The 23,245-nt window shown below is 57.6% G+C and overlaps 1 protein-coding gene across 2 annotated transcripts; it reads right to left on the bottom strand.

The window, feature by feature from the left end:
- Positions 1-1,802: 1,802 nt before the first annotated feature.
- Positions 1,803-21,654, bottom strand: MCM5 (minichromosome maintenance complex component 5). Of its 2 annotated transcripts, none has more exons than XM_007101900.3 (17): positions 21,292-21,654; positions 20,867-21,041; positions 19,336-19,462; positions 19,118-19,246; positions 16,290-16,462; positions 14,209-14,364; positions 11,954-12,120; positions 11,374-11,545; positions 10,253-10,364; positions 9,480-9,623; positions 9,066-9,131; positions 8,640-8,816; positions 7,879-7,991; positions 6,240-6,368; positions 5,084-5,226; positions 3,004-3,131; positions 1,803-2,084 (listed from the first exon to the last, which is right to left on the bottom strand). In XM_007101900.3, the coding sequence occupies exons 1-17, from the start codon at positions 21,503-21,505 to the stop codon at positions 1,983-1,985; spliced, it is 2,427 nt and encodes an 808-aa protein (XP_007101962.2). In that variant the 5' UTR covers positions 21,506-21,654; the 3' UTR covers positions 1,803-1,982. The 2 variants fall into 2 exon arrangements, with proteins under 2 accessions (XP_007101962.2, XP_007101963.1); XM_007101901.4 differs by lacking the exon at positions 21,292-21,654 and adding an exon at positions 21,215-21,237.
- Positions 21,655-23,245: the final 1,591 nt, after the last annotated feature.

Here is a 23,245-nt window from a genome sequence, read left to right as displayed (position 1 = left end):
ACCACAACGAAGAGTAGACCCCGCTCGCCACAACTAGAGAAAGCCTGCACGCAGCAACGAAGACCCAACGCAGCCAAAAATAAATAAATAAATAATTTTTTAAAAAATGGGTAGATCCGAATAGACATTTTTCCAATAAGACATACAGATGGCCAACAGGTCCATGAAAAGATGCTCAACATCACTAATCATCAGGGAAAAGGAAATCAGAACCATAAGGAGGTTATCACTCACACCTGTTAGAATGGCTATTAGCAAAGACAACAAGTAAGTGTTGGTGAGGGTGTGGAGAAAAGGGAACACTTGTGCACTGTTGGTATGAAGGTAAATTGGTACAGGCACTAGGGAAGAGTATGGAGGTTCCTCAGAGAATTAAATATAGAACCACCGTATGATCCAGCAATCTACTTTTGGATATTTATCTGAAGAAAACAGACACGCTAACTTAAAAGCGTATCTGCACTTCCATTTTCATTGCAGCATTATCTACAATAGCCAAGGTATGGAAACAACCTAAATGTCCATCAGTAGACGGAAAGATAAAGGAAAGGTGGTGCATATACACAACAGACTATTATTCCACCTTTAAAAAAAAAAAGGAAACCCTGCCATTTGTGCCATGGATGGACCTTGCAGGCACCGTATTAGGCACACTAAGCAAGACGCAGAAAGAGCAGTACTACATGATCTCACTTATAATATGGAATCTAAAAAAAAATAACAACAACAAAACCAAGCTCAGAGATAGAGAACAGATTGATGGTTGCCAGAATCAGGAAGAGGAGGGGGCCGGAAGGGAAAACACACAAGTGAAGGGGGTTAAAAGGTACAAACTTCCAGGTATAAAATGTGCCATGGAGATGTAATGTACAGCACAGTGACTATTAATAATATATACTGGGTATCTGAAAGTTGCCAAGAGAATAGATCTTAAAAGTTCTCATGACCACAACAAAAAAGTGTGTAACTGTATGGTGGCGGACGCCAACTAGACCAAAAAAAGAAAGAAATGGCAAAATAAATTATGGCATATCAAAACACACAAACAAACTTGGGAGTTCCCTGTTGGCCTAGTGGTTAGGACTCCAGGCTTTCGCTGCAGTGGCCCGGGTTCAACCCCTGGTCAGGGAACTGAGATGCCGCAAGCCGCGGGGCTAGCCAAAAACCAAAAAACCGAACTTAGGCCCAGAGAAGTCAGGAGCCTCACCCAAGGCCACACAGCTTGCGGGTGGCCCGCCAGGAGAGATCCAGCCTACTGAATTCCAGCACCCCTCTCTTACCCACGTTGCTCTAAGGCTCAGTGAGAATCCACCTCCCTGAATCCAAATGCCATCAGTCTCCCCACACTGCCTGGTCCTTCCTGGACATTCACTACCAGTAGCTCTCTTCTCCTAAACTCAACCCTGTGTCACCCCCCTTTACAGATGAGGAAGCTGAGGCGTGGCAAGTTTTGGTGAATCCAGCCAGTCTGATGCAAACCCATGGCTGTCGCCCACACATTAGCTGCTGGGGAACAGCTGCGGACTTTCCCCAGCACCTCCACACACTGGATCTTGTTGAATTCTCACCAGTGCTGGCGAGAAGCGGGCGGGTCCGAGAAGCGGGCGGGACCCGCCCCCGCCCCCGCCCCCGCCCCACCGAGCAGCTGCAGAACGTGAGCACAGAGGTGAATGCCCTGCCCAGGAGCCCACGGGGAAGACGCAGGTCAGAAACCCAGGTCTGTCAGATTCCAAAGCCTGTCCTTGCCCCACGAGGGCAGGATGGGGGTGACAGGTCACCCAGTGCAGAAGCCCACAGATATCCAAACACACCACGGCTTTATTATTTCGATAAACTCCAAAGGCACGTTTCCTGGATCTGCACGCTGAGGCAGAAGCCAGGTGCAGCGAGGCAGGGCAGCTGGGGTCCTGTCCAGAGCACGTGGGAGGCTCAGGGAGGTGGAGGTGGGGTGACAACAGCATTCCTGCGGCGGGAGGCGCAGCTCACTTGAGGCGGTAGAGGACCTTACGCTGCATGCGATGCTGGATCTCGCCCCGCCGCAGCATGAGCTGCAGGACCTTGTGGATGGCGTGCTCCGGGTACTTCTGCAGGACACGGGGTCGGATGAGGGGCGTGCCTCCCACGGAACCCCAGACAGCCCTCCCTCCGGAAGCCCAGGTGCCCCGTGCTCATGGGGGGCTCTCCAGCCTTCACATCCTACCTCTTTGCATCCTAAGACAGGCTCACGCTTCCTGAGCGACTACCACGTGCCAGGCCCTGTTCTAAGTCTTCACATACTTGCACTCGTTCTATCCCATAACATCCTTACGCAGCTGGTACTGTGATCATCACCTTTTTACAGAAGAGGAAACTGAGGCACGGAGAAGCTAAGTCACTCGCTCCAAGTCACACAGCAATGAAGTGGTAGAGCTGAGACCTCAGTTGAGCCCATCTGACTCTAGAACCCAAGCTCCTGACACCCCTAAACCCCTGTTAAGTCTCTGTCTGCTCATCTCTCACACGGGCGTGGTACCACCTACTGCACAGAACTGCTCTAAGGATCAAGAGATGACGTACATGAAAGGGAGCTGAGCCCAGAAACTGGGATTGTCCCTGTGATTTCAAAGACGGCGACAAGTTCCGCACAGCTTCTAGAAGGCCCATCCCTTCTCTGTGGGGTCAAGAGCACTGTCCCTGGCGAGCTGGGTGGCTCATCCTCCTGGCTCTGCCCCTCCCCGCCCCCCCCCCCCCCAGACACAGGCCAGGCAATGAGGCAAAGGGAGAGATGGAGGGCTGGGGAAGCCTGGGAGACTCCAGCAGGACCTCAGCCACCTCTCCTCTCCCCCCAGTGTGACAGAGGAAGTCACAAGGGGAGGCACACTGGGGACAGGCCCGGGCCGAGGAACAGCTGCCCCTTCCCCATCCTGGGCCTGTCTGCTGAGCGACAGGACGCGGTGTTAGGTGGGTGGGAACCAGGCCACGGGGAGCCCGCAGGACTCCCACCGGGCCCCCGGGAAGGCCCACCTGCTTGGTGAAGTCCTGGACGATGCTGTGCTCCGACACCTGGGATCCAATGGCAAAGCGGCGCTTGAGCTGCTTCTCGACGCGGCTCAGCAGCTCCTGGTCCTCCTGGCTGGTGAAGCCCTCCACCCCTGTGGTGTGAGGAGGGAGACGGGTGGGTGGGGACCTCAGTCTGCCCACAGCAGTTAAGAGCGAGCCAGGCCCGGAAGAGAAAATGAGAGGAAGAGGAAGAGCGTGCCCGGGGACAACCAGGGCCTGACCGAGGAGATGACTGACAGAGACCCAGAGTCGGGGACGGGGCAGACGTGTGGGGAAGGATGCTGCAGGCAGGGGGAACAGCGGGTGCAAAGGCCCGGAGGTGGGAAACATGCCCATCTCGATCCAAACCCGGTCAGGGGGCCAGGGACACGGCCAGAGTGGAGGCAGGTCCTGTGGGCCCTGGAGGCCACGGCACAGGTTTTTCTTTGACTCTGGTGAGCAGAGCAGCCACTAGAGGGCTCTGAGGGCCACGAGCTGACGACAGCACCTGGCCCCAGGCAGCTGGACCGGCAGCAGCAGGAAGACTTGCTGGAGGAATCTATCTCAGATGGAGAGCTGGAGGGGACCCAGCAGTGACCCAGAAGGGCGCGCAGGCTGCCCCGGAGACCGCATCTGTGAGGCGCCCCGAGCAGCCCAGGCAAGCAGGCTCGTAATTTCCAACTATTGCCCCAGGATGGATCTCCCCTGCTGACCCAGGCCTGCAAAGGCCGTGGTTTTTCAGCCACAGAGAGGGTGGGACCGTGGTGGGGGAGCCACTGAGAGGGACATCAAGGCTCCAAGTTGAAATGAGTCTGCAAGGCAAACTCTTACCCAGCCTGCAAAGCCCAGCTCCAGTTTCACTGCCAGGAAGGCCCTCCGGGGCAGAGCCTGAGTCATCTTCACCAAGGGGACGGCGGGGCGATCTGACCCCACCCACCTCCCTGGCTCCAGCCACACTGGCCCTTGAACACACCGAGCCTGCTGTCCTTGGGGTCTTGCCACTCAGCCCTCGCTCTACGCGCGGTGCCCAACCCCACACTCCGGGGAGCCACGTGTCCTCACTCACGCCAGTCCCTGCTTCCTGCCACCTCCTCAGGGCCCATCCCGGACCACCCGAGGGGCAGGGGATCCCTCCCCGACATTCCTGACCTGCTGGACTTCTCCCCTCCGCGCTCTTTATTTACCCCAAGCTTGATTTGTTTGCCTCTTTGCTGTGTCTCCCCCGTAGAGAAGGGGGGGCCTCACAAGGCGCGGACTTAGAGATCTGCTCACTCCTAGACTCCCAGCACCTAGAACAGCCTGGTAAATTCTAAGCACTAAATACCTGCTGGGGAAGGAATGAATTCGTCCCAGGGGAGCCTGGCACAGAATCAGTGCTCCAGAAGGTGCTCAGAGGCTGAGCCCGAAGCGGGCAGCAGGACATAACGGCAGCCTGAACCCCACTGGCCTCGGGGTCAAGAGACCTGCATTCTAGCTGGGTGAACGATGACCTTGGGCACTGTGAAAAGGCCTCTTTGGGTGTCAGTTTTCCCATCTCTAAGAGGTGAAGGGCTACGTGCCCAGCCTGGCCTCTGGGGGTTTTGAGGGCAGCTGTAAGTGAAACGGAGGAAGAGCTCTGGAAGCACTCAAATGGTTACGGCTCAACAACAGGGGTGCATGCAGACTTCCCTGGAGGTCCAGTGGTTAAGTCTCCATGTTTCCACTGCAGGGGGTGCAGGTTCGATCCCTGGTCAGGGAAATTCCACATGCTGCGTGGTGCAGCCAAAAAAAAAAAAAAAAAAAAAAAAAAACGGGCGCCAACTACCATTCTTAACTGATGATAAAATTGTGAATTATAATAATGAACTGGGTCAAAAGAATTGTGCTCCAGAGTCTGGAGAGAGGCTGCTCTTCCCATCTTGGGGAAAAGTGGCTGGTGGGGGCTGGGGACAGGAGAGGGGCTTATTCCCAGGAGGAAGCGCGGAGGAGCAAATGCAGAGAAGCAACAAGCACAGCAGGTGTCCGGCACGAGCCCTGCCCACGGAGCCCACAAGCCACCCGAGCCTGGGTCCCCGCGTCTGCTCACCTGACAGGGTGCCGGACAAGGCGGCGTCCAGCGTGGACACCTGGAAGAGCCTCAGAGCCTCCTCCACGTCCGCCTCCGTGGCGAAGGGCTGCAGCTTCATCTTGCTGAGGGCCTCAGCAATGCGCACGATGGCCTCCAGCTGCCTGTGTGGGAGCGACGGGACGCCAGGGCGGACTCAGCCCATCTTCTCTCCCCATCCCACCCTGACCTCCACGAGCTGCCTGCCCCAGGCAGTAAGACTACAGGGGAGACTGCTGGCTGTCCCCGTGATCCATCTCCCTTAGTAACAGAACCCCGACTTCTATTCTAGCACGTGGCGCCTACCTAAAAGACAATTCCCAGACCCTCTTGCGTCTAGGTGTGTCTGTGTGACTGAGATGTGGCCAGTAAGCTGTAAGTCCAAATATTTTACGGGAACATCAGGAAGTGTCCTTAAAAGATGGACCTTTCTTTTTCTTCCTCTCCAGCCACCTGGAATGTGGAGGTGATGGCTGGAGTTCCAGCAGCCATCTTGGACGATGAGGATAAGGGTGAACCTGAAGGAGCCCAGGTTGCTGATGACTGAGGAGCCATCAAATAGGTAGGGCTACCTACCCCCAAATGTTTTTACAGAAGGGGGAAATAAACTCCCAATTTACTTAAGCTACTTCATGTGGGTTTGCTATTACATACAGCCAAATCCACTCCTAACTCATCAGTGCTGGAAGCAAGATTCAAACGAGTTAGGTTCAAGCTCTTAGTCACTCTACTGTATAAACTCACAAGAGTGACAAGAGCTAACAGCTGAGAAAACTGAGATCCAGAAAAGGAAAGCAATTTCCCTGCAGTCCCACAGTGGGCTGGAGGCTAGGACCAGGTCTCCTGACTCCCAGCCTGGACCCTCCTTCACCCTCAGGCTTCCCGGCAATGGGGGAAGCTAGACCGAATTCAGAAGAAAGGGTTCCAGATTTTCTCAACAGTGAACAAACCAAGAGATACAGATAATCAGGGAGGCCACTGTTTCCACTCCCAAAGGAGTGCTCCCTGCCCAGCAGCCCTGACCATGGCCTGCAGCACGGAGTCAGCAACAGCCCCGGCCCCAGACTTGCTGGGCACGTCGTGCCTTGTAAACCGAGGCCATCTGCCCAGCCCGGCCCTGGCCCGCCCGCCTGCTCACCGCACGGTGATGGGGATGCTCGAGCGGCGGTCACTGTCCCTTTCGTGCTGACGGGCCCCGCTCCGCATGATGATGTACCGGTTCTTCAGCTTCTCCGCAGCCTCTGCCGAGAGCCGAGGGCCACACTTCCTGCAGGATGGGGGGTGGCTGCCATGAGGCGAGGAAGAAATCTTGGGGTACCCACCCCATCCCCGGCCCTCTGCTGGCTTGCAGACATATGCTTTCCGGGCCCACCAGACGGTGGCCTCTCAGCGGTCCTCCCCCCAACACATTCAAGGGCAAGATGCACAATGACACCCACAAGAGGCTCACAGAGACCGCTGTCCAGGGCAGGGAGCACGCCAGACTGGGGGTGGGGGAGGGTAGCAGCAGGGGTGTCTGCTCAGGATCTACCCCCACCCTATCCCCGCCACCCCGCGGCCCCGCCCCAGCCAACTGAACTGTCACTGATTTAAGGGAAGCCTTAGATCACCTAATCCAACCCTCATGCTGAGGATGAGGTGAGCAAGGCCAGAGGGAGGGAGGAAACTCCCCATAAGCCACATGGGACCTGGCATCAAGGGAGGACTAGAATCCGGGGCTCTCAGACTCACATCCAAGGGCCCAAGCCTCTGAGGACGGGGCCATGAAGAGCTCAGGCATGACAAAGACCCAGGTACCAATGGGTACCACACCACCCATCACCAGGAGGAAGCAGTGAGTAGGGACCCACCTGAATGCAGCACTTCACCTCCCATTAGAAAGGCACTCAAAGATCCCTCCACCCTTGGGTTTTAGTTCCAATAAGAGACAGCTGAGGTGTGTGTCCAGAATCTTGGTACAGGGGCTAAAAGCACAGCCTTTGGAGCCAGGTACCTGGGTTCAAGTCTTGGCTCCACTACCTCCTGTCTGTGACCCTGGACAAGTTACTTAACCTTTCTTTGCCTCGGCTTCCCCATCTGTAAAATGGAATAATAATACACCAACCTCATAGGTCTGGGGAGAGGGATGGTGTTCACTTATACATAAAACTCTCAGGATAACATCTGGCACAGACTAATTACTATGCGTATGACTATTGTCATTGGCCATCTGTGAGAATAATAACATTTAAGGTTGCAGCTGCCATTTACTGAGTGTTTACCTGGTGCAGGGCTGTGCCAACTCGCTCATCATTTTGTGCGATCCTTACAAAAACCCTAGGACACAATCACCCAGGGAAAGCGAGGCTCAACTGACTTTCCCAAGGTCACACAGTGGGGGCAGGAGTTACCCAGAGCCCACGTCCCCAAGCCTCCCTGCACACCAGAGTCAAGGGGGTCTTCGAGACCATCTAAATTCTTTTTATTTTTTTGGCCTCGCCGCGCAGCATGCAGGATCTTAGTTCCCCGACCAGGGATTGAACCCATGCCCCCTGCATTAGGAGCGTGGAGTCTTAACCACTAGACCGCCAGAGAAGTCCAGAGACCATCTAAATTCTCCACCTTCGCTTTGGAGATGGAGAAACTGAGGCCAAGAGCCACTGAGCGACTGTGCAGGGTCAGGAAGGAGCAGGGCTAAAATCCTCCGGGCCTGATCTCAGGCATCCTGAATGGGGCTCTCTCCCACCCCAGGGGAGCCGGGCAGCCCCACCCCCGCGGGGCCTGCGTCCAGGACTCACGCGCGGCAGTAGGCGATGAACTTCTTTAGCTTGGTCAGGTCGATCTCGCCCTCCACGGCCTGGGTCTGCGTCAGCGCGCTCACGTGCAGAGTGATGACGTGTTTGGCCAGCATCTGGGAGGCGGAGGGGACACGGGGTCAGCCCGCAAGCCTTCCCAAACCAGGCCCCAACACGGAGGTGGAGCAGGCAGGGACAGAAGAGCTGCCAGGGCTAGAACTGGTGGAGAGGAGGAGGCCCTCTCTTTCCCTGGGGGTTGTCAGCTGGTAAGACAACATCCCAGAGCTGCCAGGCCCTCCTCTGCCACCACGAGGGGTGCAGCTGCCTGAGAACAAGCCTCCACTAAGGGAGGCCAGGCCGAGGGGCAGAGACAGCGGCACCCAGACGACCCAGAGACCTGACCTAGCCGAGCCTCGCGCCTCCAGGCCTGTCCATTATGTAAGCGCCGGAGTTCCTTTTAGAAGCTGACTGACCGGAACTGGGGTTCTAGTACTTGCATCCAAAGGTCAACCCCCTCATTTCACACAGAAGGGACCGACACCCAGGGAATGACTGGGCCCAAATCTCACGGCGCGTGGAGCACAGGAGAGGTAGGACCCGGGACGCCCAGTGCAGCGCTCTTGGAATCCACGACCCTGCCTCCTTGGTGGCCCACTCATGGGCCGATCTGGTGGCCGGGACTTGGGGTCAAGCCCCTTGTCTGCCCACCCCCGCCCCCGCCCCCCAGAGCCGCGGGCCTGGCTGGAGCCCTGCCCCCCACGCACCATATCCCTCTCCTCGTTGTGCTCGTCCTTGACGATGAAGATCATGTCGAAACGGGACAGGATGGTGGGCATGAAGTCGATGTTGTCCTCCCCCTTCGTCTCGTCCCAGCGGCCAAACACCGAGTTGGCAGCAGCCAGGACGGAGCAGCGGGAGTTGAGGGTGGTGGTGATGCCGGCCTGTCAGGGGAGCACGGGGGGCAGCAGAGGCCAGGGAGGTGAGAACGCGGGGTCGCGGCCCTCTCAGGTGCGCACACCCATGCCTGCACGCACGCACGCACGCACGCACGCACGCACGCAGGATTCCAGGACCACTGCTGCGGCCAACAGAGGTCGGGCCGCTCGGGGCAGCCTGAGGACGGGGCCAGAACCTGCCCCTCCCAGCACCCCGGAACAGCTCCGCCAGGCTGGACCAGGGAGGATGCTCACCTTGGCGATGGAGATGGTCTGCTGCTCCATGGCCTCGTGGATGGCCACGCGGTCGTCTTCTCGCATCTGTGTAGGAGATAGAAACGTCCACCAGACCCAGGTGAGGGGCCGGGGCACGGTGGCAGCAGGAAACCCTACAGGAGCTACCACTCCCAAGTCCCGACCCTGTGCCAGGCCGATGGCAGGAACCGGGTCACCTCTAGTCACGGGGACAGTGTGTGGGCTTGGCTCTCCTCTCCCCACTCTCAGGTGCGGAAACCGGGGCTCGGAGAGGTGCAGCTACTTCCCGATAGTCACGGGAGGTCTCCACATCACAGGTGGTTTCTGCCCTCCAAGCACAGAAGGCCACACCCCCAGCCCGCGGCCAGCAGGCACCACCACCACTGAGCCACCACCTCACCCTGCCAGGCTCACCTTGTCAAACTCATCGATACAGACGACCCCACCATCGGCCAGGACCATGGCCCCGCCCTCCATGATGAAGTTCCGGGACGAGGGGTCCCTCATCACCGAGGCTGTCAGGCCGGCCGCGCTGCTGCCTTTCCCAGACGTGTACACCTGGGGGAGGGAGGCGGGAGGGTCAGGGCCCATCATGGCTCCATGCTGACCCAGTAAGTCAAGGGGCCCCAGGAGCTAGGGCTCAACCAAGGTCATACATCACAGCTGGCTGCAGAGCACAGACCACCTCAGTGCTCCTCCTCCAATGGGGGGACCACCCCAGCCCCAGCCTGGCGGTTCTCCCACAGGGGATCGTTCACATCCATCACTCGCCTGAACCCCACGGCTGTCCCATGAAGCAGCCCCCAGGGGCCCGGCTCACGGAGGAGCAAACTGAGGCCGAGAGGAGAGCAGTGACACTGCTCCGGGGGCCTCAGGGCTGGGTCGCCTCCTGACTCCCAGGAAAGGCATCCCCACCCTGAGTCCCTTGTCATCTATTGCTATCGATGTTAAGACTTAGCGGATGGATAAACTGAGACTCAGAGAGATTGCGTGACTTGCTCAAGGCCCACAGCCAATTACCAGCCAGGCTGAGACCAAACAAACCCCATCCAGTCCGGCACTCGGCCCGCTGCCCCAAACCTACACACGCCGTCGGTCCCCTTCCTCCTCTATCCTCTGCGGTCCTGCCTGCAGCCTTCCTCTCCGCGGCGCAGCCAAGGCGGACAGAGGTCACCCTGGGCACTCACCCCGATGGGAGAGCACTTCTCCACAAACTTCAGCAGCTGGGACTTGGCCGTCCCCGGGTCCCCCAGCATCAGCAGGTTGATGTCTCCTCGGCGAGTGAGGCCGTCGGGGAGCCTGGGGGAAGACGGGCAGGCGGGCCAGGTGAGCAAGGCGAGAAACCCAGGGCTACGGCTGGTTGGTCACAGCGGTCTGGCTGTCGGCCCCCCGACCTGTCATGAGCCTCAGAGCAGGCGGGGAGGCGGGGGCTCTGGCCTGAGAGCCACGTTCATAGCCAGCTGTGTCCCCTAGCCTCATCCGTGGTGACTTGCCTCCAAGGGAGGGGAGGGTCAGAGGAAACGGCACTTAGAGCTGGGCTCGGGCACACACAGTCGGCATCTGATAAACACCCCCCAACCCAGCTGGAGAGAAGGAAAGAGAGGGAGCCGCCAGCGGGCTGCACGCAGTACTGTGGAGCAGACACCGCGAGGGCAGGCTCCTGGCCCCAGTGCACGTGCCTGTGAGCAAGTTCCTTTAGCTCTCTATGCCTCAACTTCCTCATCTATGAAATGGGCTCGACTGTAACTTTCTCACAGGGCTAACCTGGGAACTGACTGGGTTGGAAACACATAAAAGCACTCAGAAGAATGTCTGGCACGTGGTAAGAACTCGGTAACTGGTAGCTGCTAATAATATTATTACTTCCTCTACTTCTACTATTTTATTTTAAAAGGACGTGACCTCCCGAGTATGAGGCTTTCACCCGTCTTATTCTTGTGGAGACTTGGGTTCAGAGAGGTGGTGTCGCTTGCCCAAGGTCGCAAGGCAAATAGGCAGCCATGAGAGATGTCACCCCGGTCTCAGACTACAAGCCCGAGCTCTCCCCTGCACTGGCCACAGGCTCTGCACACCGCCAAGGCCCCAGCCTAGCCAGGGCCGGGCAACTGCTCCAGAGGAAGGGTGTGGGCCAGCCCCCAGCTGGCTGGCAGCGAGCCTGGGAGGTGGGGAGGGTGCCTGAGAGAAGCAGGTGGGGCTGAGGGTCCTGGGCAAATGAAAAGGGCATTCAAGTCCTGAGCACCCGGCAGCTGCCCTCCTGCGGGCAAGTCACTCGTTCCCCTCCCCGGACCTGGGGGGCGTGGACACCCACCTCTTTCGGGAACCCCCGAAGAGCAGGCAGGCGATGGCCTTCTTCATGTCTGTGCCCCCGAAGATGGAGGGGGCGATGCTCTTGGAGATGACCTCGTAGACATTGGGGAGGGCGGCCAGGCGCCGGAACTCCTCCTCCTCCTGCGGGGTCACGGCCCCAGCAAAGCTGCGGCCTGGGCGGGCAGAGGAGGGGTTGCGTGAGTGCCCCGAGGGAGAACCTGCTGCCTGTGGCCCACCACCCTGGGCCGGCCCGGGGCCTCCCAGAGGGCAGGGCCCTCAGAGCCGGGCAGCACAAGCGTCAGTCTGAGCGAAGACAGAACCCCAGGTCTCCGCACCAGGCGTGGGCCTGTGTGTTCCAGGGTCCAGTGAGCAAGCGGAAGAGTGTGCAGGGCAGGGGGGATGACCTGAGGAGGGCCAGGTGACAGGGGCCCTCAGGGACACCTTCCATCTTGCCCGCGGGGCTCACCCAGCTGCCGTGCGGGACAGAGCGCAGGGGCAAAGGCGGAGACGGGGAGACCAGGACGAGGCCCACCAACAGCCCAGGGGAGGGACGACGGGGGTTCGGCCCAAAGCACACTCACTGGAGCCATCTGTGTCCACCTGGATGCCCAGGACCCGGATGTAGGAGCTCCGGATGCCCACGCCCACCCTGTCGCGGCCCTTGCTGGCGGTCAGGCCAAACTTCTTGATGGAGTAGATGCCCATGATGGTGACCCTGTTCCCAGGGACGACCTTGTCACACAGGTACCTGAGAGGAGGATGGGGAGGAAGAAGGTGAGAGGCTGGTGGGGGCAGGGAGCCCCCGGCTCCCCCGACCCCGTCACGCTTGCCGTCCGTCCACCTCGGCATCTCTACACGAGGCCCCACAGGCTGGCTCCAGCCCCCGCACTGCCCAGGGCCCTCTCCCTCTCACCACAACCCAGCCCATGCTTGGACGGCCCAGCTGCTGGGAGGAGGACAGGCCTTGGTCATGGGGGCGGCCTGACCCCTCCACGGGCCTCAGGAGTTCGTCCGTTATGCTGGCTGGAGTTGGGGGGCGCCCACCCCAGCCCCTCAGGTGCCCCGCCTCCATCTCATCTGCTGTCAGACGCGTTGCAGGGCCCCCCTCGGCCATCTCGGGGGAAGCCTGCCTCCTCACGCCCTCCCAGCCTCCCTGCAAGGGCCACGCCCTGCTTCTGCCTCTTCCACGGCTCCATGAGCTCAGTCAAGTCATTCTGCCTCTGGATTTTAATTTCCTCTTAAAAAAAAAAAAGACGTTGAGGGACTTCCCTGGTGGTCCGGTGGTTAAGAATCCACCTTCCAACGCAGGGGACACGGGTTCGATCCCTGGTCGGGAAACTAAGATCGCACATGCCACGGGGCAACTAAGCCCGCGCGCCACAAAGACTGAGCTCACGCGCCACAACCAGACAGAAGCCTGAGCGCCGCAACAAAAGATACCGCATGTCGCAACAAAGATCCCACGTTGCCGCAACTAAGACCCAGCACAGCTAAATAAATAAATAAATATTTTAAATATATATATATATATATATATATATGTAGAGAAAGAGAAAGAGAGAAACAGGGAAGTCTCTGAGCCCCTCCAACCTGTGCAGCACAGAAAGGACGCTGGGGCATGTATCCGTACTCTGCTGCTTAGAAGCTGTGTGACCTCTCTGAGCCTGGGAGGGGATGATAAAGTGATCTGACCTGCTGGGTTACTGTGGGATGAAGTGAGGTACGAGACCCAAAAGTGCTTTATCCACCAGAGAGTCACATCCCCTGAAGGACCCTCACTGTACTTGTTAATGTTCTATGACTCCCCTCTTCCCAGACCGCACTTCCTCAGCTTTGAATAATCTAATCAGAGACCACTTGAACAATCTAATAAATACCGAATATTTAATCTGTATTAAGGAATTGTGCTAGAGACACAGTGTAGAGGACAAATATATGGACACCAAATGGGTGAAAAGCGGGGTGGGATGAACTGGGAGACTGGGATTGACATATACCCACTACTATGTATAAAATAGATAACTAATGAGAACCTGCTGTATAGCACAGGGAACTCCACTTCTCTATACAGTAGAAACTAACACAACATTGTAAAACAACTATATCTCAACTAAAAGAAAAAGAAGAAGAAAAAGGAACCGTGCTACACACTCAACATGCATCTTCCAATTTAAATCTCCCAGCAGCCTGATGAGATTAAGGCCTGTCACTGTCCCCATTCTCCTGGTAAGGAGACGGAGGCTCAGAGAGCCCATGTAACTTGCTCAAGAGCCTGACCTCTACGCCTTCCACAGCCACTAAGGAAGCTAATGACCTACGGACCCCCTCCTCCGAGAAACGTGCAGCACGCGACGTCGGGGTGCAGGAGCCCAGGTGAAGAAGCCCAGTCCACACCTCCGCACCTTCCTCCCAGGTCACCAGGAAGGGACCGGGCTGGCCCAGCACCCTCTCCCCCTTTCCAATCACCCAGCAACATCCAAGGAAGAATCTTAACAGAAAGCCTGGGGTGGGCGTCAGGCTGGAAAGGGGCTCCCCCAGCTACTGGCTGTCCAGCTCTGGGCCTCCCAGTTCTAAGAGGGCTGCGGAGACTCTGCAGGAAGAATGCAGGCTGGCAGCCCAGCCCCTCCACTCGCTGAGCTGGTCACACATCCTCGTCTGCAAAGAGGGGTGGACCTGCCCCTGCAGATTATGGGGAGATGAGATGAGAGGAAGCATGAGGGCAGCACCAGGCACAGAGCAAGTGTCCTGTAACCAGCCGTCCTCCCCCGCACCCCACTGCGCTCAGCCGGCCACTCGCGGCACCCGACTCAGGGGCACGGCCAGGGAGCCCGCTCACCTGTCGCAGTAGAGCTGCATGTGTCTGGGCATCTCGCCATGGGGCACCGCATCCGGCAGCTCCTGCAGCTTCAGGGTCTGGAAGTCCACGCACTTGCACTTGTCCGGCATGATGAAGTACGGATCCAGCGGGCACTTGGGGCGCCCGGCCTGATCCCTGTCGGTGGGGAGAAGAAGGGTCACCAGAGCTGCCCCCAGAGCCCCAAGGCCAGGAGTCAGCGACAGGACTGGGCAGCAACAAGCTAGGGGTCTCCAGGACCCTGGGAGAAGGCCCTAAAGGAGGGCAGCTCAGCAGGGGATACCCACAGGGCTAGGAGTGGGGAGACCTGCTCTGAGCCTGGCTCCCCCAATAACCTACTGCGAGGTAGACAAGTCACACTCCCAGCCCTCCCGAGGGGGTCTCAGTGTCCCCACAGGTGAAGAGGGGCCAAATCTCCAGTGACCTTTCCAGCCCCCACTCAGATCCCAGGATCTGCCAGTGAGGGTCTGGGTGCCTCGAGACCCTGCTCAGGGTTCCAGGCGTCCACGCACCGCAACATGATGAAATCACTATCCCACTATTACAGTTGCGTTACTGCAAAGCACTGACTTTATGCCGGGCACTATCCGATGCACTGGGGACACAGCCGTGAACAGAAAGTCCCTGCTCTTCTGGAGCTCAAGTTCTGGTCATGGGAGGCCAAGAACGCCAACCGGCAGATAACCACACACCAGGACAACAGAGGTACCATCAAGGAGGCGGGTCTGCAAGAGGGACACGCACCCCAGGCCTAAGGGGGAGGGTCAGGGAGGCACCCTTGTGAGGTGATATCGGAGGAGAAAGCTGAAGGAAGCAGCGAGGTCACAGACTTTGGAGGTCAGAAGAAAGTAAGTTCCGGGCGGAGAACAGCAAGTCCAAAGGCCCTGTGACAAGAGCGCGCTCAGCATGTTCCGGGAATGGCAGGGAGGCAGGGCCGAGAGAGAAGGGAGGACAGGAGGCCACAGGAGCCAGGAGCAGACCGAGGAGGGCCATGCAGGCTGAGATGGGCCTTGACTTTGGGAGAGACGGAAACGGCTGAATCGCCTGCAGTGTAAAGGGTCACCTGGCTGCCAGGGGGTGGAGAGACTGGGGGAAGAGGGTGGGCGGGCGCAGGGGCACCAGGGCACCAGGCCAGGTGAGGGATGACGGCAGCGCGGAGCAAGGAGACGCGCCAAAGGGGGTGAGAAAAGACCTGATTCTCCACGTACAAACGTAAGGGCAGAGCGGAAGGGCTTCCTGATTGTCTGGATACGAGACAGGAAAAAACACCACGAGACCAAGGATTTTGACCCGAACACCTGAAAAGATGGCCTTCCCACTTGGGGTAGGGGTCGTGCTGCAGGAGGGCAGATCTTGGGATGGGATGGAATCTGCCACACGGGGTGCAGGGCTTGTGCAAATCTGCGACGCCCAGCAGACACCCACGCGAGGGTGTCCGGCGGGCAGCTGCGTGTGAGGCTGGGGTTCAGTGGAAACACACATTTGCGTGTCCCCTGCACACAGACGGTATTCAAAGCCCGATACAGGCCAGGGGGTTAAGTATCGAGAAAAGAAGGGTGGCTGAGGCCTGAGGTTGGGAAGCTGAGGGGAACCAGCAGCCAGAGAGGGCAGGGGCCCTTGAGATCAGGGGTCGGCAATGGTTTTCTGTAAGGAGCCAGAGACAAATATTTTCAGTTTTGTGGGCCACGAGGCCACACGCTCTGCCTCCGAAGCGCAAATGCAGCCACAGGCAATGTGTAAACAAGGGAGCCTGGCATGTTCCTGGGCCTTCCCTCCAGACCTGCCCCAGCGAGCCAAGGTTTGCTGTAGAAGACTCCCGGTGGACTCCCAACCCTGGCTCCCGGCACAGGTTGTCTGGGCGCCCTGGAGGGACAGAACTCACCACTGCAGAGGGACGCCACCGCCCCAGGGCGTCAGGTCTGCCCCAGGTCCCCAGGGCACACCGCTGCCCCAGCCCCTCCCTGCTGCAGGAGGTACAGGCCGGGTCCTCCTCCTTCACATCTCCGCTCAGATGTCACCCTGTCACCCCCACCGTGCCGCAGGACCACGCAGAGCCCACTCACGTGTTGCACTTCCTGGGCAGGGCGTAGCCCTCCAGGCCGGGGCGCATGGCGACGTTGGTGAGGGTGTTGCGGCAGCTGCGGCACTGGACGGAGATGCGGGTGGCCTTAGCACGGACCCCAGAGGCGGCAATGATGATGCCGGGGATCTTCACCAGGTGAGACATCGTGTCCGACTGCAACAGAGCCACGGGGAGGGTGGCTGGTTAAAGGGAGCCGGGAACACTTGAGATCACGTAGGAGAATCTTTTTCTAATGTGTACTGAAGTGTTCAGGGATACAGGACCATGTCTGTAACTTACTTTAAAATACTTTAGCAAGGGACTTCCCTGGTGGCGCAGTGGTTAGGCATCCGCCTGCCAATGCAGGGGACACGGGTTCGAGCCCTGGTCCGGGACGATCCCACATGCCGCGGAGCAACTAAGCCCTGTGGCGCCACAACTACTGAAGCCCGCGTTCCTAAAGCCCACAAGCCACAACTACTGAAGCCCACGTGCCTAGATCCCGTGCTCTGCAACGAGAAGCCACCGCAATGAGAAGCCCGCGCACCGCAACGAAGAGTAGCCCCTGCTCACCACAACTAGAGAAAGCCCGCACACAGCAACGAAGACCCAACACAGCCAAAAATAAATAATAAAACGCTTTAGCAGAAAAAAGAAGAAAGCAAATAAGGCAAAATGTTAACAGCCATTAAATCCAGGTGGAGGTAGATGGGGTTCATTACACTCTTCTCACTACTTTTGTGTGTGTGATTTTTTTAATAATAAAAAGCAAAAAACAAGAAAAGTTCCTTTCATCATCATCTCTTCTTCCCCCTCCCAGGAGCTTTTCTGGGACAGACAGGCAGGCTACAGGTTCGTGCTGAGGCCCCTCGCAGCCCAGAAGGTGGGGAAGGGAGCAGAAGGGGAAAGGCTCAGGAAGGGGGCTGCCCCCCCATTAAGTGAGACCAGAGGCACGTGCTGCTGCCACAGCCCGGCGGGCCCCAGAACTGCTGAACCCCCCCGAGAGCTTGTCTTCGGGAAAACTATCTACAAGCTGCAGGAAGCCTAGCCCTCCAGGATCCCAGGGTTGGAAAAGACTGAGGCTGCCTCAGCCCCTAAGCCACCCCAACAAGCGATCCTTCTGGAGAGGACCCCTCCTCTACTACAGGACACCCGTCACCCGAGGCAGGCCAGTCACTGGGTTTTCCAGTGGGTCTGAGAATAGGAAGCTTGTCCCATGTGGGGCTGAGCTTTGCTTCTCTGAGGAAACAGCTGCCCCTCAAAACAAGTCCAATGCCTCCTCCGCAGACAGGCAAATGCGTGATGCTCGGGTGAGTTCCACACACGGTCCCAGGTCCCCTCCCTGGTGCTGGGCACAGAGACGAAGCCAACACGCTCCACAGCCTTGAGAGCCCACAGCCCAGCCCTGCTTCTGGAACAGAACTGCCACTGTGCTAATCAAGGAGGATTTGGCAGGGACCCCAGCCAAGGTGCAGGACATGGGGATTCCAGCAAAGACCAGAGTGTGGCCTTCTGGTGAGTGACACGGAAGGGAGGAGGTGACACTACCTGGGCCCACAGTTCAAAGGCACAGCCACACGCATCCTTTCATTTGCTTCTCACAACAGCCTCGTGACAGAGGAACCAACGTCAGGCCCTCACTTCCTCCTCAGGAAGCTCTCCTCTCCCACCCCTGCCTGTTGTATAAATTCTCCTTTCACACGGCAGCCCAAGGGCACCTTTAAAGATAGAATCGGCCCATCCTCCTACCTAACCTTCAATTCAAGCTGCTTTCCACAGCAGCCAAGGCCCTGGCCATCTGGCCTCTCTACCCGCTCCCTCCCTTCCTCTCCCCCCACCCTCACTCCCTGAGGTCCAGCCACACTGGCTTCTTTCTGTCCCTTGAAACCTGCCGCTGTCCCCACCCCAGTGCCTCTGCACCTGCTTCTCCAGGAGCCTGGAACTCTCCTCCCTCAGGCTGTCACAGGGCTGCGTATCCCTCAGGTTTTCGCGCCAACATCACTTCCTCAGAGGGGCCTTCTCCGACCACCTCCCGGACCCCCGGCCACTGTCACATTGCCTGTTTCCTTTGCTTCATGACTCGTACCACAGGACCTGAAATCAGCTCACTGCTCCTTGTCTGTTTCTCCCACTGTAAGCTCCATGGAACCAGGTCCTGTCTGTCTACAGTGAGGGTCCCCCCCGAGCACCCGGCGAGGGGCAGTCTCTAGAGAAGTGCTCGTTGAATAAAACCAATAAAGACTGGATGGCAGACTGGCTCTGCCAAACTCTCCCTCGTCCTCATCACTCTCCAGCCATGCTGGCTGTCCTCCCCTCGGCCTGGTACACACCCTGCGCCCCTTGCCTCGCAGGCTTTGTACCAGCTGTGCCCTCCCTGCCCCCACCGCCCGAACATTCTCTCCCAGCTGTTTGCGTGCTGCCTGTTCTCACCCTCAGATCTCCACTCAGACGTGCCCTCCTCAAAGCAGCCTTCTTGATGTTTTCCAGAAGGGCCCCCGCGTTTTCTCATCACCCTCTTGGTTTCTCCCATTGCTCTTACGGTCATCTACAGTTACCATGGGTGACGTTCACCGGCTTAGCCAGTCTCCCCGGGGACAGCAGCTTGTCCTGAGTTCACCACTGTTTCTCCAGGACCCAACTCACGCCTTGCCCACAGGAGGAACTCAGCAAACATTTGCCCGACGAGCTAAGTTTTCAGGGGCGCAAACAGGCTCAGAAAGGTCGAGTGAGTTGCTCAGGGTCACACAGCTGGCACCCAGGTCTCTCTCCAAAGCCCCTCCTCACATGCAGCCGCCACCGCCACCCTTCAACTGGCATGAGTGGACCCACCTTCAGGCTACGGATGCTGGATGGGCTGGCATCCGACTTGAGCATGACCTGGATGTCCTGGAGCACCTCGTCGCCAGCAGGCCGGGGCCGGGTCACCTCATCAGCCACCTCCTTGGCAGCTTCCTCCAGCTGGAGAGCAGGAGGGGGGCAGGCTGTGAGTGACCAGAGCAGGGCCAGCCCTGGGGGTTCGGGGGGGGGGGCGGGGAGGTCCCACTCACCAGCTGCAAATGCTCAGCCGGCTGCTTGTACAAGTAGTCGGCCAGGTCCTCGTCGAAGCTGGCAAGGTCCTCCATCTCCACCTCGATCCAGTACTCCCCCAGGTTATAATGCCGCTTGAGCTCATCCCTGGGGTGGGGGTGGGGGTGGGGAAGGGTGCGGAGAAGAGGAGACAACGCTGGCTGAGGTGCGCCCGCACCCTGAGTCTCCCACACCACTGCCCCGCCACCCTGCTTCCCAAACACATCTAGTTCCAGGTGGTTCTGTTATTTAACCCTGCAGAGGCCCCCCCACTGCTGAAAGGTATCCTCCAAAGAAAGCTCGGCGGAGCGGGTCCAAGCAGTAATCAAAGGACAGTTCAGTGCTCACAGACAGGGTTCTGTGCGTAGGTGTCTGGAAGACTCTCACTGCAAACCAGTCCTTTCAGTGGACTCCTTGGAGCCTTTAACCCTCTCTCAGATACTAACAAGGCACACAGCTAGAACCTGGAGATTGAAGGCAGCAGAGACCATGTCTGTCTTGTCAACCACCAAACTCTTTTTACAGAGCATCCTATGGGACTATTATCCCAAAAACACATTTGGGGGCCACTGACCTCCTCGGTCTCATCCCTGTCTACCTCATGTCCGGAGCTGCATACAACAGCCAGCCTGGCCCCGAGAGCCCCTTGCTGTTAACAGGCCACCCCATACCCTGCCCATGCATGCAACTGCTCCTATCTGAAATGCCTTCCATGCTTGACACTCTCCTCTCAGCTCAAGGTCACCTCGCTCCCCTGGAAGCCTCCCTAACTCCTCTTGTACATTCCTCCTTTGAAGTGATTATCACTTTGTAATTTATTTGTAGGTCCCAATGCCTCATTCTCACTGACTTGGAAGCTCCTTGAGAGCAAGTAGTATGAATCTTTTCATCTTTGCATCTCAGAGTCCAGCACATAGATGGTCAATGTCGGCTGATGCATGAATAAGTGGAGGCAGGAGTGGCTGTGCCGTTTTACTGATGAAGAAACTGAGGCCCAGAGACACCATCACTTGGAAGTCACTCAGCTAATAATCAATCAGGCCCAAGCCTGGACCCACAAACTCACGTTCTCTCCATTTTAACGGCCTATGAGGATCTGGTGCGATGGCACCAATGTACAATGACTAGGAACAGGGGCCTTGCCCAGCTCATTCAGTGCTGCAGCCCAGCACCTGGAACAGTGCCTGGCATGCAGCAGGTGCTCAGTCAATAGGAGTTGATTGAGTGGAATGAAGAATGAATGAATGAGTGAAGTAAAACATAACTACCATCTTCACCTTTTGCATCCACTCAGAACTTGGTTTACAAGGTATCGCAGACATTAAACGGAAAGACAGTAAGAAACAGATTAATAGGAACAAATCCTGGACGAAGAACCCAGGTGACTCACTCAATCGTTAACTTCATATGTGAAATGTACAAAACCATACGCCACGGGGGTGCGGGGCCCCAGTGAGTGGACGAAGCACCACTGGGACCGCACCTTCCCTCCTGCACCGCTCCGGCCCGCACCTGTACTTGAAGGTGAAGCCAGTGCGGTCCGTGCCCACTCGGTACTGCCGCAGGAACTCCTTGAAGCGCCTCTGCAGCTGCGACTTGCGGGCCTGCCCCTCATCGGCCGCGTTGTCGCTCCCAAAGCTGTCGCTGTAGAAAATGCCGGGGTCGTCGAAGCCCGACATGACTGCACCTGGCGCGGGGACAAGGAGCTGGAGCAGATTCGGGGGGGGCGGGGATGGGGCCGCGCGGCGTCCCCTCCGATACCTGGGTCCTCGGCTCCGAATGCGGGGCGGGCGTGAGCCCGGTTCCGCTTCCCGGACCCCTACACCAGTCCTCCCAGGAGAAACCCCTGCCCAGACGTACTGCGCCCCAAATGCAGATGCCTGCCGACCCCTGCGCCCGGCTCCGCGGTGCCCACTCCCCAGCCCCGCTGACCTCACCTCTCCCTTCCCGCGCTCCCTGGAACCAGAGACAAGACCCGCCACGGCCCGCCGCCGCCTTGCGCGGGAAAAAACAGACGCAGCGTTTGGACGCCGCGGCTGCTGCGCCCTCATTGGTTCGCCGGGACCCCGCGGCCAGCGATTGGACCGTGCTGCGCCCGCGAGTCCCGCCCCCACGAGCGGGCCGCCGAAGAGGATTGGCGGCAGGGCGCATGACGTCAGACCTCCTGGCCTCCTTCCGGGCTCCATTTTGCTTGCCGGACAATTTGGCGCGAAACTGACCCGGAGGTAGCGGCGGGGCGGGGCGCAAAGATGGCGGAGGGGCGGGCCGAGGGGCGGGCCGAGGGCCGGCGCGGGCGTGAGAGGGCTCTTCTGTGTACTCTTCTTAAGTCTTTTTCAAAGTCTCAGGAGGAAACGACCCCTTTCAGAGCCACAGGGCGGAAGAAGCCATAGGTCCCTGAGAAGTACGCCCTTGCCGGGTGTGAGCCTGCTTCCCCCTAGCGGCTGGAGGGGGCGCTGCCTGCCTGTGCTTCCAGCTCTCACCCCAAACACGCTTCCAAAAGTCGGGGATTAATCAAGAAGCCACCTCTGGTCTCGTTAACGCCTCTAGGACGAAACTCAAACTTGGGACCCGAGGGATGTTTTCTTAGACCCAATTGGTGATTTCTTTTTTTCAGTTGTATGAGAGTTTTCATTATTTGGCAATGCTTAAAATTTGTGAAAATTCATGACCAGATTCCCAGCCTAAATTGAAAAACGGGACGATCTGGCAAAACTTGACAGATTCTCAAGCGGCAATAAGGACTGCATAATCTCCCCTCCCTTCTTTTCCATTCTCACTGGCAACATGAACTATTTTTTCTAATGTTTATTATTTATTTGGTTGCGCTGGGTCTTAGTTGCGGCAGGCCGGCTCCTTAGCTGCAGCACGTGGGCTCCTTAGTTGTGGCATGCAAACTCAGTTGCTGCATACATGTGGGATCTAGTTCACTGATCAGGGATTGAATCCGGGCCCCCTGCATTGGGAGCGCAGAGTCTTAAACCACTGTGCCACCAGGAAGTCCCGCAACATGAACTATTGGAAAGAACTTTTTATTCCATAGGCTACACTGGCACATACTTACGGGGAGTGTTTAAAATATGAGTCTGTTTATAGGGTTTCAAAATTAGATCAGATGAATCTGAACCTTCAGGGAGGTCTCTCTGCATGGAGACATAGCTGTAACTCATTCTATTTAACAGTTCTTTAATTTTCCACCGTGTGAATAGAATACAAATTATTCAGCCATTTTCCTGTTAGTAGAATTTAAGATGGTTCTCTCTCCTCTCCCTCTCTTCCTTCGTGACTACAAACAGTATCAATGCCCTTGTCACAAAAAAACTGGAAACAGGGCCCAGGGTGGGAAGAGCTAAGTCGCTATTTTGAATGCCTACCCTTGGCATACATATCTCATGAACAGTGGCTCCTGGACTGGTTGCACCTTGGAATCCCCCAGGAAGCTTTTTTAAAAAAAATTTATTTATTTATTTATTTATTTTTGGCTGCGTTGGGCCTTCGGTGCTGTGCGCGGGCTTTCTCTAGTTGCGGCGCGTGGGGGCTACTCTTCGTTGCGGTGCGCGGGCTTCTCATTGCAGGGGCTACTCTTTGTTGTGGAGCACGGGCTCTAGGTGCATGGGCTTCAGTAGTTGTGGCTCGCAGGCTCTAGAGCACAGGCTCAGTAGTTGTGGCGCACGGACTTAGTTGCTCCGCAGCATGTGGGATCTTCCCCGACCAGGGCTCGAACCCGTGTCCCCTGCATTGGCAAGCAGATTCTTAACCACTGCACCGAAGCTTTTCATAAACAGTGATTCCAGAGTCCTGTCCCAGATCTCCAGAATCAGAACCTCTCCGGGTGGGGCCCAGGATACACGGGCGTTCTGATGCCACCATCCACAGACTGGGGTTTGGAGGCCA

This window comes from Physeter macrocephalus, chromosome 6 (genome assembly GCF_002837175.3).
Source record: "Physeter macrocephalus isolate SW-GA chromosome 6, ASM283717v5, whole genome shotgun sequence".
NCBI lineage: Eukaryota > Metazoa > Chordata > Mammalia > Artiodactyla > Physeteridae > Physeter > Physeter macrocephalus.
Note: the sequence above shows the minus strand (reverse complement) of the source record. Positions and strands in the feature narration are given on the sequence as shown.